Source organism: Myotis davidii, unplaced genomic scaffold (genome assembly GCF_000327345.1).
Source record: "Myotis davidii unplaced genomic scaffold, ASM32734v1 scaffold125, whole genome shotgun sequence".
Taxonomy (NCBI): Eukaryota; Metazoa; Chordata; class Mammalia; order Chiroptera; family Vespertilionidae; genus Myotis; species Myotis davidii.
In genome coordinates, this window is record NW_006299390.1 from 537885 (window position 1) to 553946 (window position 16062).

Here is a 16062-nt window from a genome sequence, read left to right on the forward strand (position 1 = left end):
TGTAACTTGTTTTTACACCCCCTTTCCTACATATTTATTCTCTCAGCCAAAGGATTTTCTTTTCCCCAAATGGCACTGGAACAGTATTCAAAGACTACTTTTCATAGTTTGTCTGCAAGCATTTCTGCTGACAATCTGCCGGCTTTGAAGATGGAAGGATGGAAGGGGCCCCAAGAAGCTGGAAAAAAGAAGAAAACGGATTCTCTCCCACTGCTTCCAGAAAGGAACATAGCCACGCAACGCCTTGATACCTTGATTTTAGCCAGTGAGACCTGTACTAGACTTCTAACCTACAGAACAGTAAGATGAAGTTGTGTTGTTTTAAGCCACTGATTTGTCGTAATTGGTTACAGCTGTAAAAGGAACCTAATCTACCCTCCATTTGTTTTTTTCCCCTTCAATTGGGCGAGAATATGGTGAGCCAGCTATAACCACGTAGATGATGAGAATACTGGTGAAACAAGATAGAAGAAATCTAGGTCTCTGGTTGACTGTACCATTGAGGTGAGGATGTGAGCTGGGACAGTGTCTTAAGGGGACTGTTTTCAAAGATGTGGACAGTGTGGAGGAAAGTCATAGAGGACAGTGCAGCATCCCAGAGCCAGCACTCAGCAGGGGGTCATCACCACCCTTAGACAGGGACAACTGCATTCTGTGTACGCGGGCCACCTAAGAGGAACCGTGATCTCTGGTCAAGGGATGCAGCCCGCGGGGACAGCCCTGCAGAGGATCTGGGGGTATAAACACCCTGATGTCACTCTCTTCCCCTGTCCAATTTCTCAGGAGTGCTTCCTATTTGCTGAACCAAGGAACCAGGTTTATATTCCCACTAGAGGCTCAGTGCAGGAATTCATGCATCAGTGGGTTTGGGCAAAACCAGCTCTTTGATATCCCCCAAGGGGTCCTGGATTGTGAGAGGGCGCAGGCCAGGCCAAGGGACTCCACCAGTGCAGGATCGGGCCGGGGAGAGACACGGTCAGCTGGGGAGGGACCACAGAAGAGCCCCAGGGCATGTCCGGCCCATCTTGCTCAGTCCCAATCGGCTGGACCCCAGCAGCAAGCTAACCTACTGGTCGGAGCATCTGCCCCATCATAGCGAGTGGTTGAGCGGCCTTTAGCATATCATTAGCATATTTTTTGATTAGTTGAATGGCCTACCGGACACTTAGCTTATTAGGCTTTTATTATATAGGATGTAGGTCAGCCTCCTGGGGCACAGAAGAAGGACTGTCCTTGGACCATCACCTCTAAAAATGTATTTGAGAACAAGTCAAATATTTGCCTTAATATTTAGAGGGAAAATGTCAGAAAGGACTAGAATACGTGCACGGACAAAAATCTTTCCCCCCATCTCTCCCACTCTCAGGAGCTACCATGCTCTATAGCAGCTGCTGAGAATCCTCTCCTCTCGCTGCAAACTCCTCCCCACTAACAATGCCCCCAAAGCAAGGAGTTGTTCTCACACAACTCTTCATTCTCTTGGACTCCCTCTTTCCTTTTCCCTCAGATCTAGCCTCTCCCCTTTGTCCTCGGTCACTCTCGCTTTTCCCTGCCATGTGTGTTTGTTTACAAGACTTGATACTTTCCAAGTCAGGCAGCCCTGCATTGGGGTGAGCCACTCCCACATGGAGGCCGAGGCCTCACAGATGGGCAGCAGCTATCCTTCCAGGCAGAGCTCACCCAGCCACCCTGAAGGGAAGCCTTTCCTTCTCATCCAAGCAGGCGTTGTCTAGGAACAAGCAATTGCATTAAGGGCTAAGCCTACTACATTAAAGGACACATTTAAAAACATTTTATGTGTATAAAGGCATGTGTTTATATGCACTTAAGATGTGTGCAAAATTTATATAAATGCAACTACAATGTGTAGGCTTCGCAGTAATCCTTAGCCATTAAACAAATTAGTTCAATTAAACCCTCCTGCATACAAACCCGGGCACATGCACACCCACTCTTCCTCCCTCACACCCCATGCTCCTGCCTCGCCAAAACCAAGCTTGAATAGAACTTTTTTTTCCCATTCACTTTATGCTTCTAACTAAAAATTCTTTCCCGGCCCTGATTCTGGTGCTTCAGACAAGTGAAGAATCTAAAAACTTTGGTCAAAGAGTCCTCACAGGCTTGTTCCACTATAAGCTTTAAGGTCGTTAGCACCAAGCTGCCTGCCCTCTGCCCTGTTTCTTCCAGCTCCTTGTGATAGGATGGAAGGAGCTTCCCCCCTCTCCCTCCAACATAAAGCAGCCGAAGCAGAACGTTTCTAACACTTAGCTTCTCTGCGGGGGCGTCACTTGAACCTACACCCGACCTTCAGCTGCACTCATTACAGCTAAAGACTGGCCACTCCTTCTCGAAGGCTTCTACTGCTCTCCCAACCTGCCTCGGACTCAGCCTGCCAACTGAGTGAGCTGTTAGACAAAGCAAGTTTCCCACAATTTATATCAAACATTTAAATCAGAACATACAGGGTTTTTTAATAGAAATGTAGTGTTTTCTTCATGTTCATATAAATTGTGTACTTTTTAACAGTCAAGTCATAGATTCATAGGTTGTGGGCTCAGTCCCCAGTAGGGGGCATGTAGGAGGCAGCTGATTGATGTTTCTCTCCCTCTTCCTTCTCTCTCTAAACAATCAATAAAGACATATTTTTAAAATATACTGTATATATAACATATATATTTTTTATAATTGGAGCCCACTTTCCCCCATTATACCATAGAAATAGGCCCTATCTTTTTAGACAACTGTTTAGTATTCCATTACAGGGGTCTAGCTTATTTACTTACCTAATCCCCTACTGATGATTACTGAAGTTATTTCCAGTTTTCCTCTCGTTATGAACAATAATGTAAACATCTTTATATGCATTATTTGGCATGTTTTTCCAGGGTTAAAGTTCTATCTATTGTAAACTTTAACACATTTCAGATTGCTCTTTAGAAAGGCACAATTGTACCTTCCCAGTGATCACTTAGGCTCGTGCCTTCATGAACCTCATTCCATTAGAGGTCACAAGGCTTGGGGGCCATTTACTGACCATTATATCATTACCACCTTGCAGCTTCTCACATGATTGTGAAAGTGCAGTTTACTTCTTGGTAATCCTCATGCATATTACAGTACCAAGCAGTCCCTGGCAAGTTGGTTAACATTGTATATATCAGTATCTCATGTATCTAAATCACAGAAAACCCTTTTTATATTTCCCATGAGATAAATTAAACATGCTATCTGCTTTTTTAAAGTACTGGTGTGTATTGGGGATGACTCATTCCAGCTAAAGAAGTACCTGTGAATGTTTTCTCTCCAGAGAGCACAATGAGCATAGTTCCCGGCATTTGCTAAAAGAATGCATTCAGCAAATATCTGATGGGCTCTGTGTTCAGTGCTAGGGAAATTAGGATGCTCTCAAGGTACTTACAACTTAGCACATTTAAAAAATATATTAATATTCATTGCACACCTACAATTTTTTAATATATTTTTTTGATTTTTTACAGAGGGGAAGGGAGAGGGATAGAGAGTTAGAAACATCGATGAGAGAGAAACATCGATCAGCTGCCTCCTGTACACCTCCTACTGGGGATGTGTCCACAACCAAGGTACATGCCCTTGACCAGAATCAAACCTGGGACCTTTCAGTCTGCAGGCCGATGCTCTATCCACTAAGCCAAACCGATTAGGGCATACACCTACAATTTTTAAATGATTTTATTAATTTGTGTGTGTGTGTGTGTGTGTGTGTGAGAGAGAGAATAACAAATAATTATACTTCACCATGACTTTTGGTTGGAATTTTTATTTTTAGTTACACCAGTTGTAGACAAATACATTCTCCTTATTTAAACAAAGTTTAAACATTACAGATAAGGCAAGAGTCCCCTTTAACCCCCATCCCAAACAAAATTCCTGTACTTTCCCTTAAAGTACCCACTCTATTATCCACTTGCCATGCCTCCTCCTAAAACTTTATCATTGTTATTCATGTATTTATACATTTATGTTTATATAGAAACAGAATATTATAATGTTCTTCCTTTATCCTAAACCAGAGGTTCTCAACCTGTGGGTTGCGACCCCTTTGGGGGTCGAACGACCCTTTCACAGGGGTCGCCTAAGACCATCGGAAAACACATATATAATTACATATTGTTTTTGTGAGTAATCACTATGCTTTAATTATGTTTAATTTGTAACAATGAAATTGGGGGTCACCACAACATGAGGAACTGTATTAAAGGGCCGCGTCATTAGGAAGGTTGAGAACCACTGTCCTAGACTTTAACCCTGTTGATCTTTAACAATAGTATATACATTTAAGATAACCCTGGCCTTCTCTAAATGTCGGACATAAACCATTTGACCATAGTAGTGCTCAGCACATAGTAAATGCTCAAGAAACGTTAAAGAAGGAGAGAGAGATGTTGCTGCTAAAGCTTAAGGGACTCATTGGGTAGATAGGTGGAGTTCCCTAGGTCAAAGTTCAACCAGAGAGTGGTGATTACCACCACTTGGGATATCCAAATAGATGACTGAATTGTCAGCTCCATATTCCATGATTTCTAAATAGGGTCACCAAGAAATCATTTAATCGTAGAGGTTAATAGCAGCATTTCATTAACTATCTTGAAAAGAGCAAACACATCCTACAGAATCTCCGTCTGGCAAACATATTGTCTGGCAATATGTAAAACAGCACGTAATCCTGGAGTGAACCCAGTGCTGACTTGTTTCTGGTGTGATAACACTGCACCAGCTCTGGGTGGGCTGGCGTTCATAAACCTGATTAGCAACCTTGGCAGCAGCAAGTGCAGCTGCTGTGGTCAAAGAAATTATCTCCTTCCAGTAGAGCAGTCTTATGGTTTTAGAGCAGTGGTTCTCAACCTTGGCTGCACATTAGAATCACCTGGAATCTTTTTAAAAATCCTGATTTCTGGGCCTCATCCTCCGGAAATTCTGTTTCTTTGTTATGGGGTGGGGCCACAACATTAGTAACAAAGGAACAGAATTTCCAGAGGATGAGGCCCAGAAATCAGGATTTTAAAAAGATTCCAGGTGATTCTAATGTGCAGCCAAGGTTGAGAACCACTGTTCTAGATCTAGAAGGCCAAGGGCATCATGGTTGGGGTAGATGAGGCAGAACTGATATTTGAGAGGAGATGGCTTTTACCAGCATTTCCATCACTTCTGATCAAAGAACCCATCCTCCCATGGTAAAAATACTGGATTGAGAATTAGGACCCACTCTCAGTCCAAGCCATAAATAGTAGTGGGTGCTTAGCTTGCTAATTAAAGCCAGTTTCCTGGATCACCCTAGGTAATAATTAACAAGCCAGAACTATGGTTTGCAGCAAGAGAGTAGATAAGACTATCACTTCAAGCCTCTGGTACAAAGATATTGCCTAGGTTCAAAATATAGGTTGAGTAAGGGATAGGTTTTTATTCAATAAATATATCCCAAGGACCTACTATGTGCTAGAAACTCATGTGGAGCTGTGTCAAGGACTGAACTTGAACTTTCAAATGGAGAAAGACAGAATCTGGATAAAAAAGCAGAGTAAGGAAGGATTTTTAAAATTTTAAATATTGGAATACAGGAAGTTCTTTTTCCTCCTCTGGCAAATACTGGCTTTCAGCATCCGTACAATGCTGAGGAAAGTAACACCATCAGCCAAAATAAAACTTTCAAAATAATAAGAGATGAACTGAGTTTAATTAAGAAAAGTTTTTCTAAAACTTAACTATCAACCACTGAGTGTAGCTGCCTACTCAATTTGACATTGGTAATTTTCAATAAACATTTTAAAAGAAAAAGCAGTCTTAACACACCTCAAATTTTAGATGCTGATGTATTTTGTCCAAACATTTAGCTTAGATTAAAAAAAACTTTTAAAATATTTCTATAGTAAATTGTAATAATTTCTTAAACTTCTAATTATACAAATTTTTAAAGTTTGTGAACATAACTATTATAGGTGACAACAGCTGGCCAGAGAAACAAACAAAAACTCTTATTTTTAAAGGCCTTAAATTTTATTATCTGTGAACTGAAAAGTACTTGTACTTTTTAAATTCTTTTTTTAAAAAATATATATTTTATTGATTTTTTACAGAGAGGAAGGGAGAGAGATAGAGAGTTAGAAACATCGATGAGAGAGAAACATCGATCAGCTGCCTCCTGCACATCTCCCACTCGAGATGTGCCCGCAACCCAGGTACATGCCCTTGACCGGAATCGAACCTGGGACCTCTCAGTCTGCAGGCCGACGCTCCATCCACTGAGCCAAACCGGTTTTGGCTACTTTTTAAATTCTTATGCTCTTCCTTCTTTAGGTAAGGCACTCATAAAGGAAGGTAAAGATATACCAGAAAAATGAAACTTTGGTTCCTGACTAGTATTCAAGTCTTAAGGTGTTTAATTGACTATATTTAAGTTAATCCTGCTATGAATATGATAAAATGTTTAAAGAGCTTTCTTAAAACTTTCTTGTCTTACTTCAAACATTAATCTCTTTCCTATTCATTTTTGAAGTGCCAGGTTAGCAACCAAATACCAAAATTCATAAAGTATAAATAGTGAATTGAAAAAAACTCATCCCACTTAGAGTATTAAACATAGATCATAAAATTTTTTAAAAATGGTTTGGAATTCATGGGCATAGATGGGTAGAAAGAGTCATTCTATTTATAGTACCATCCATAGTACTACCTTGAATCAACAGTACCATCGTGCCACCTTTGAATCTAAGTACCATCTTGCCATCTTTTGGGAAGGTGAAATGCAATAGGTATGCAATCTTGCAAAAGACCTAGAAAGATCATGGTTGAGACCTTCTAACACCTATTTTGGTGACTATCTTAAAACACTACAATACAGTGATATGTCTTTGAGATGTTTAAGAATAGACAGATGACCATTTTTTAAGACAGTGCTGATAAAGACCTGCCTGAATCAGTCAGAATAAACTAGATTATATTGCAGTTTCAGACAAACAAAAATCCCTCCCAAATCGCAGGCAAGAACAACAAAGATTTATAACTTCCTCATGCTACACATCCGGAAAAATCAATTAAGGGAATGCATGCTTGCTTCAGGCATAGCTGGATCAAGATACTCCAAGGTGGTCCTTCAGGATCTGCCCTCTGGCTTCCCTCAGTTCTGTTTTCCTCTGTGCTGGCCCCCATCTCAGGGAGTGACCCCCAGCTTCAGGAAAGAAAGGTTTTATTCCCTCTCATGAAAATCCCAGAAATTCCCATAAAAGTCCCAGAGTCACCTAACTGAAACAGTTGAGTTGCATACCCATCCCTGAACCAATTGCTGGGAAAAGGGAGATGGAAATGCATTGATTAGCCTGGAGCCCGTGGAGGGATCAGCCCCATCTGAATTATGTGGGTTGACAATGTGAAAGGATGAGTCCCCTCAAAAAAATCTAGGTGCTGCCCTAGCTGGTTTGGCTCAGTGGATAGAGCGTCAGCCTGTGGACTGAAGGGTCCCAGGTTCAATTCTGATCAAGGGCATATGCCTGGGTTTTGGGCTCGATCCCCAGTAGGGGGTGTGCAGGAGGCGGCCAATCAATGATTCTCTCTCATCTCTCTCTCTCTCTCTCTCTCCCTCCCTCCCTCCCTCCTTGAAATCAATAAAAATATATTTTTTAAAAATCTAGGTACTGTTACTAGATGAAGGGATGTTAATTGCAAGTGGTATCTATTGCATGGTCCAAGACTGAAAATGCCATGACTCCCTGCCTAATCCAGGCCCTGAGGGAGTCCATATTATAGAGAGTGACAGTAAAGACCCTTATGTGCCCCCTAACGGTTATAAGGAAGGGTTATTCAGTTTTATTCGTTCAACAAGTAGATATTGAGTGTATATAGTACACCAGAAACTTTGCCACCTGATGGAAATACAAATTCCAATAAAATATAATCCTTGTCCTCAAAGAGATCCCGTGGGCAAGAACATTAACATAAAACTACAAGTTACTGTCCTACATATTCTAAAAGCGGTATGTAGAAAGTGCTGTGTAACATTTGTCTTGAATTATACTGGTCATTGAATGTACTTTTCTAGATCAATTCTACACTTTTCTAGATAAATTCTGAACTTATTTTTTCTAGATAAATTCTGAACTCACAAAGTACACTTAAATCTATTTCAAAATAGCAAAAACCTAGTCTTTTTAATGAGAATTATATTAAATAAACAGCCAGGTTTTAGGACCTAAAGTTCAAAGTCTATACTATCTTTGTTTCACTGTCAATCATCATTTAAGATGAGATGCATGAATGGCATTCTAAGACTGTGTGAAAAATGACCTTGAAAGTAGTTCTTTTTTTTTCCTCTCCAAACAAAATAATAAATGCCTCAGGGAGATAACTGTCACACAGTCTTTGCCACAAACAGCCAACAATTTGCTAATCCCATCTGCCATTCAAAATTCTACAGAACTCCCCAGTAAAGACTCCAGGTAGTGCCAGGTAAAATTACAAGTGGGGAGCAGAGGGTCCTGTCAGCAGAAGTAAAAGCCTGGGTGGACTTTCCTAACAAAAGTGACTCAGTCCCCCTAAATGTGTGACACCTGCACAACGCATAGGAAGGCGAATGAAATAAAATAAAATAAAAAGAGGACTTTGTTCATGAGTGAAATCTGAGAGTGTTCTTAACATGAACTCAAATCTGTTTTCTTTTTCCCCTGGACTAGAAATTCATGCAAGGTAGAAAGTGAACACTTAAGAAATTTTTTTAAAACATGGAAACTACTCTTTACTTTCATTCAAGAAACAGTTATTGAGTACCTACAGTGTGCCCCATGTCACATCAGGCAATGTTTATGCACAAATGAATGTTTCACAGTCCTTGTCCTTGCCTCACTGTCTATGGGGGGAGATAAGGACATAAAAAAAGAATAGTTACAGCATTATGTCACTCATGCTACAACAGGCTTTTGCAATGTGCTGGTAGAAAGAGGGAGGAAGGGTTATGTTTAAGTGGAGGCTTCAAAGGTGCCTTGTAGTTTACTATGTTGACGAGGTCAAGGAGGGTTCGTGCAGCGGAGAGAAAGAGATGAAGGTATGAAGAGTATGCCATGAATAGGGAACTTCAGGAAGCTCACAGGGGCAGAGGGAAGTCATTGACAGCTTTTGAACAAGGGAGTGACCTGATCAAAAATTGTGCCTCTGAAAAAATCCTTCTGGCAATGTTATGGAGGATTAGACGGGAGAAGGGAAGAGTTTGGAAGTAGGAACACCAGCAAGGGGACTCCTGTGGACTTTGGGACATGAGGACAGACTAAACGAAGGCAATGAGGCTGGAGCAATGAGGGCATGGCGATTAGTTGCTAATACAGCAGAAATGACAGGACCTGGGGATGGCTGGAACGAGGTGAAGGAGAGGGAAATGTCAGGCATGATTCCCAAGCTGGGCTGGTTTCAAAAGGCGTGTGATCTGTGCAGTCTCCCAGGGTTCGACTGACGCCATAGTGAAATCATTAATTTTTGAACAATGGGTCCCCTATACTCAATTTCATTTTGCACTGTGCCCTACAAATCCTATAGCCAGTCCTGTTTCCAGGTTCCTGCCTTGAGCTAAGCCTTGGTGGATCGCAGTGCCAGTAATTGAAATTGGAAACAGATGAACACATTCTGTTTCATGAGGGGTGAATGAAGAGATGAGTTCCGTTTTATAACACATGTCCTATGGGTCCTCAAAGTAGGGATATTCAGTAGGCTGTAAGAAATTGAATGTAAATTCCAAACAAGGTACAAGCTAGAGTTACAGATGGGGGGAGGACCAAGGCCAAGGTGGTGGAGACCCTGGATGTGGATGCAAGTGTGGAGAGGGAAAAGAAACTGGAGAGAGAACCCCGAGGAGCAGCAATGTTTGAGGGATCTGAGGAGGCAAAGAGAAATGGAAGAGGAGGAGTCAGAGTCCTGTGGGAATTGTGTCCTGGAAGCCAAGGAAAAAGGACTCTCAGGAAGAAGGGAGCGACCCCGTAAAACATACGACGCAAAGGGATCCAAGAGGATAGTGCCCATTGCATTTGGCAACTACTGAGACCACTGGTGAGCTGGAAGGCATTCGAATAGGAAGAAGGGAAAAGCAGGAGGCGACGGTAAGTGCAGATGATCCTTCCCAGAACCTGCCTCTGAAGGCAAAGGGAGGAAAGGAGGAGTAGAAGGTATGTATGTAGGACAAAGGCAGGTTTGTGTGTGAGGACACTATTCTTCAGTGAGAGGAGGGCACACACATCCAGGACAGGAGCCCAGAAGATAAAGGAGGGGATAAAGATGGACAAATTCACAGATGGAGTGGGCAGAAGGTGAATGTCATACATGCTCCCCTCTGCACATATACATGCAAAAACAACAACAAAAACCAACACATCTCATTTTCTTAGCAGTGTTGCTTACTACTGAGGTCAGAGAGGCAGGGGGGCTTTAGCCGAGTGTTGAAGGTGAGAAACGCTTGGCCCTTTGGAGAGGACACTGACCAGGGCCAGGAATAACTGCCATGGAGCCAGGAGGGCTCAGCTGCTGTGAGAGCCAAGGCCAGTCTGGGGAAGGAGGCAGAGCTGAACCATGCTTGTGATCTGTATGGATGAAAACCTGGACAGGCGGGGAACGTTTTGCCTTTTAATATTTTTCTTTTCATGAAGCTCTGAAGGCCCGGCATTGCAACCTTAGAGCCCCCACAACAGCAGCTGCTTTCTCGGGGCTCTTGGGGCTGCCCGGCCAGCACCTAGGATCCTGAGCAAGTCAGAGGCTGCAGCAGGGCAAGTGCTGATTTGGTGAATAATTAATGCATCGCCGAGACCTGAGACTCTTGCCTCCCTTGGTGGAAAGCATGTTTATAAACTCATAAAGTAGCTTACTGTATGGTCTAATGATTAAACTTTCCTGGGCCCTATTTCCTTACAGCTAAGTTAAAAACTGACCAGCTGGCCACATAAACCTTCCTGGGGTGATTAATTAGAAAACAAGCAAAATCTCCTAACAGTTAGGAACTAACTGGGCTAACAACTCATTCCAAGCACTGGGGGGGGGGGGGGGGGGGGGGGGGGGGTGTCAAGAAAAACTAAGCTTTGGCTCCATCCATGAAGGCAGCAGAATTGGGCTAATTCAGGGGAAAGGTACCTCTCTTCCCTCTCCAACCCCCAGGCGATGAGTGAGCTTCCATTTACCCCTGTTTAACCAGACCGGTCACACGTGGTGTCATTTGAGAGCCTTCATTAAAGGCCCTCTCGCCACCTCATCATGGCCCACGTGGTGCTTTCGTTAAAACTGTGGGGAAGTGCGTCTCCTGAGAGACCTCCAGCTCCGTGGCTGAATCATCCGTGTCAAGGTGAGATGGGTAAAGGCGTCGCTTAACAAAAGTGTCCTTGGAGAATTTATCTGAGAGCCATCGTCTAGATATAGGTAAGGAGTACATTTAAAAAAAACCGAGCCAGATGGGTGGCCACCTGAGCGGGTCCTGGGTAAGTGTGTGCGCAAAGGCAGCGTCGTTAAGGGCAGTGTCCTTCCCTCGTACGAAGACAGATATCCCGCCTGCCCCCAGCTCAGTGATCCCGACTCCAGACGGTTCTCTTCTTTCTCAGGAATTAGCCTGACAAGTCGACCCTTTCCAAAGGTTTAACCCGCCTTTCCCCAAAGCTCAGTGCCAGAGTTAGTAGCCTTGGGCACCTTTCAGTGACTCACTCCTTACAAATGTAAATTGCACAAGTGCGTGGGAGGTCCCGACCACCTCCCCTCGCCCCCGAGCCTGGCGACCTGAACACCCACCCCCAGGCAGGGCAGGGGACTGGCCCAAATCCTGCAGCGACCGCAGGCGCGTCCTTTAAAACAAAAGCGCCCCGAAGGGTGGGACCGCACCCCCTCCAGCCAAGCAGTGGCCTCCCGCTGCCCGCCCCCTCCGCGGGCTCGCCAATTGCGCATGAGCACAGGCGCCTCCCTCGGTTCCTCCCGAGGCTAAACTTTCTAATTCCCTTCTTTGGCTGAGGCTGCCGGCCGCCGGGAGAGCGCTCGCACCGCCGGGTGAGCTGAACAAAGTGGCTGCGCGATTTCCCCCTCCCCACCTCCCACCCCCCGCCCCCCGCTTCCGTGGGAGAGGCAGGAAATGGAAGGGCCCCTCTCCTCTGTCTGAACGTTTGCCTTTCCCCCCACTCCACCTCTCCATAAAGGACCCCGGGAAGACAGGGCAGGCGGCTCGGTGATCGCTCCTCCGCCGGGTCCCCTCGGCTCAAGGGACTGGACATGGGGCTGCTCCAGGTGCTCGCTTTCTGTGTCTTAGGTAATTCCGAGGAAACGGTGGGGGAAGGGGTGGGCTTGGAGGTGGGCGACGAACACCCCATGGCCGTTTGACCCAGCTCCCAGGGCGCCTGGGGGATCGGGAGGGGCTGGAGTGGAGTGGAAATCATCCCCTAGCCCCGGGTTAAATGCCAGCGCCCTCGGCGGCGGCTGAAGACGGCGCACGAGGATCCTCGCCGACCCGCATCCCCTGGGCTCCGGGTCCAGGGCTGCAGGTCCCGTGGCCGCGGCGCGGGACTTTACACCTTCGGCGCGTCCCTGCGGGGGCTCTCCACCGCGGGGCAGGCTCCCCGGGGTGGCAGGGCCAGCAGCGGAGGGCTCCCCGGGAACCCATTTCCCAGGAAAGTGCCCCAGCTGAGCGCAGGCTTCCTCCTGGGAACAGATTGGGGCCATGTGGCTTTCATTACCGGCGCTGTCTGCCCCGGCTGGCGCCAGGAACAGCTGGACGCGGAGCTTCCCCGGAATGGCGAAGCGTTGAAGCCGCTCCAAAGCCTCAGGGATTGTCCGCTCGCCCCTTGCTGGGGGAAAGCGGGGTCCCCCGCGAGCCCGTCACCTCGCCCCTCAAACCAGGGGTCTTTGCGCATGCACGCACACACAGGCACACACTCTGCTGTGACCCCACGATCACAGGTTTCCGCGCGCGCGCGCACACTCGCACTCACTGCGAGGATGCACGGGCTGCCACGTGCACGCGGGTTCACGCACACTCCAGCGCAGATGCCCGCTTCTCTGTGCCTAAGTCCAGTCACATCGAAGTGGTGGGTTTGCACATCTATCTTTTGTGCCCGGGGCTGGTCAGAGTGGACGCGATGCCCTTGGCCGCTGGACAAACCTGGGACCGTGTGTGTTTTATACGACTCCTCCTCTCCACGTCCCTGCCTTCCCCACGCTCACCTCTCCATTGTGTGTCTGTTCTATGCATTCTGCTTTCATCTAAACCTACTCTGTCTCTGCCCCTGCTTGTTCCTTTTGCTCGGGCTCGCTGCCTACTCCGAGTCCCCCACCCCACCTCTCCACCCCTCCATCTGCCCCTTCCGCAGCCGTGTTCGGAATCCGAGTGCGCGCTCAAGAACCGGAGTTTAGCTACGGCTGCGCGGAGGGCAGTTGCTACCCAGCCACTGGCGACCTTCTCATCGGCAGGGCACAGCGGCTTTCGGTGACCTCGACGTGCGGGCTGCACACGCCCGAGCCGTACTGCATCGTTAGCCACCTCCAGGTGAGGGCGGAGAGCCGCCGGTCTCTGCGTGCGCCTCCTCCCGTCCAGACCAAAGGGGCAGGCCCCGGGGACTCCACATCCTGCCAGCGATCCAGATAGGAAGCCCGGCCAGCCCGGGAGGCCCCGGATTCGGCTGGTAGCTCACCCTTTAGCCCCATCTCAGTTTGCACAGTTGCATCCGCCAAACATTTCCTGCCGCCACCGCTGCCCGCACAGGCAGGACAGAAAGGCGGAGCTGCAGACAGACCTGGCCCCTGCCCCGCGCCCTAAACCCGGGGGTTCCAGGAGCGAGTGAGTGGTTTAATCTTTCCCCTTTGGAAATTGTGTATGAAAAGTGGTTTACCCTCTTCTTTTCTTTCTGCTTTTTTAAAATCATGAGTAGTGATTTGGGATTTTCTATTTTTCAAACCTTGCACTTGGATGAAGGATATTCCAGCACTTGGCAGACACCTTGTAAGGTCTCTTCAGTCATCGGCCCTGTTCTCCCACCCACCTCTATTAGCTCTCAGGTTCAGATGCTTGCTTTTTCAAAATGCGCTGGTTGCCATGGTACCAGGAGGACCTGCATGAAATTTCGGGGTGTTTTCTGTTTCTAAAAGTGGAACCAGATTGTAGATGTCAGAAGTCACATTTTTTACAAAATCAAAACCAATTTTTAAAGGGAGACAAAGTGTAAACTGTCCAGAATGAGAATCCCTTTCCTCGATTTTTAAAAAGGAGATTGATAGCTTTGGTCTCTGGAGCAAGCAGAAAGTGAGTCTCACAGGTGGGGCCAGTTCCAAGTCAACTGCTCTAATTTTGGTCGCTCCACCCATCTGTACACCGGCCCTCCAGGAGCAGGACAGAGGGTGGCATGCCTTACAGGTAGATTCCTTCGGCTGGAGCCGCCTTTCCACAGCAGGAGAGCCCATTCTGGAGACCTGGTAAATTAAACCAAAGGAATGTGGTAAAGTGGATTCCACTCAGCTTCCAGGTTTGTGCAGAGATGTCTAGACTGCTTCCTCCTGATTAAAAGGGAGGCTATAATTAACCTTTTTGTAAGTTCTGGTAATTGTTCTTCAGTATTCGTGTCCTTGACTACAAGTTAATGAAGACAAATGTTACTTTTTCTATTATTGGCATATCAGTTTTACCTAGAATCTTATGCCAACACTTATCTCAGGGGCCTGGACATCCTGTACATGAGTCCCCCGATTCTGAAACCAGCTTTGACCAGAAGGAGAATTGGACCATTTGTGTTGAAAGCAAGTAGCGCTGGACTCTGGTTCACATGACTACCCAAGAAATGGTGGAGCGCTCTCCACATATCAGAGCCCAAAGAAAGAGCCTGGGTGTGCACTTTTCTCAGGCATTTAGTGGGTGTAAACTTAAATGAGTCAGGAAGCTTATGTGTTTTGTTTCAGGGTCTTATTGCATTCCTCACTTCTGCTGTCCGTAAGTTAGTTCATTAGTGCATCTTGCCAGGCTCTAAATCCTTTTGGGAGGAAGGAGATAAATTGTAAAAGTACAGTCAGTCGATATTGTCCTCATAGGAACATCACCCTTGCTTAAATGTTATTTGTAAGATGTGTGTGGGGGTCTCTATAGATTTCAGTCTCGGCATCCTTTCCAGACTTAAGGTTAATTTGCATTTCAGAAAAATGAGGTAGAGAGCAGAGCCCCGCATGGAGAAGGGAACCATTAAGTTTGGCTCTTGATGATTTCCGGTGCTGGAGGACAAAGAGGGGATTTTTGAACTTTCCTGACCCAATGCCAGCGTGGCTGTGGCCCCCATTTTAGGGAGAAGGAAAGTGAGAAGAGAGCAGTTGAAAGCTACTCTAAAACCTAAAGTATGCCTCGATTCCAGTCCAGGTCCACTTTGGTGTTCTTTGAGTTGGTCACAGTTTATAGTGCTCCCAACACAGTAGGCAGCCTGGTACCCCCTCCCCAGATAGCCTGAGAAGCTGGTAGTCTGCAGGCCACTGCTACTGGTTCACAGCTTGGGCAGAGTAGAAGCTAAGAAATCTTATTCTGTAGTTCCTAAAGCTTCTTCAATGCCTCTGCCTAATATTTGGTTTCTGCCTAATGTAGGTTTTAGGAAATAAGGGCCAAATTGTGTGTTTTCCCCCCTTTCATTTTCTGTTTGCTTTATGTTAGCAAAAATTCTCTGAGACCTCTTCTGCATTTTCCTTGAAGACTAAGCTCCTCTAGCTATTTACTGAGATTAAGGCTTAAGCCTAGAAATTTCATTTTAATTACATTAATAGCTGGTGGGAACAATGCTTTCTTTTACTTTTGACCTTGAATTTGCAAGAGAGGAGGACATTTTCAGGAGAATTTCATACTCAGTAAATTGAAGTGAAAGGCATGTGATATGTCATTGAAGTAATTGTGGCACATTTATTTTTCCTGAAGCGAGCAGGTTTGATTTTTGTATTGTGGGCTTGATTTTTATTGTGTCAGAGAGAGAGAGAGAGAGAGAGAGAGAGAGAGAGAGAGAGAGAGAGAGAGAGAGAGAGAGAGAGAGAGAGAGAGAGAGAGACAGAGAGAGAGAGAGAGAGAGAGAG

General features: G+C 45.8%; 1 protein-coding gene across 1 annotated transcript in view; it reads left to right on the plus strand.

The window, feature by feature from the left end:
• The first annotated feature begins 12173 nt into the window (after positions 1-12173).
• LAMB1 (laminin subunit beta 1) overlaps positions 12174-16062 on the plus strand; it is a 71916-nt gene continuing 68027 nt past the window's right edge. Inside the window, exons 1-2 of the mRNA XM_006774860.2 lie at positions 12174-12283; positions 13341-13516. Coding sequence (XP_006774923.1) covers positions 12247-12283; positions 13341-13516 — 213 coding nt within the window. The 5' untranslated portion in view covers positions 12174-12246. The remainder of the gene's footprint in view (positions 12284-13340; positions 13517-16062) is intronic.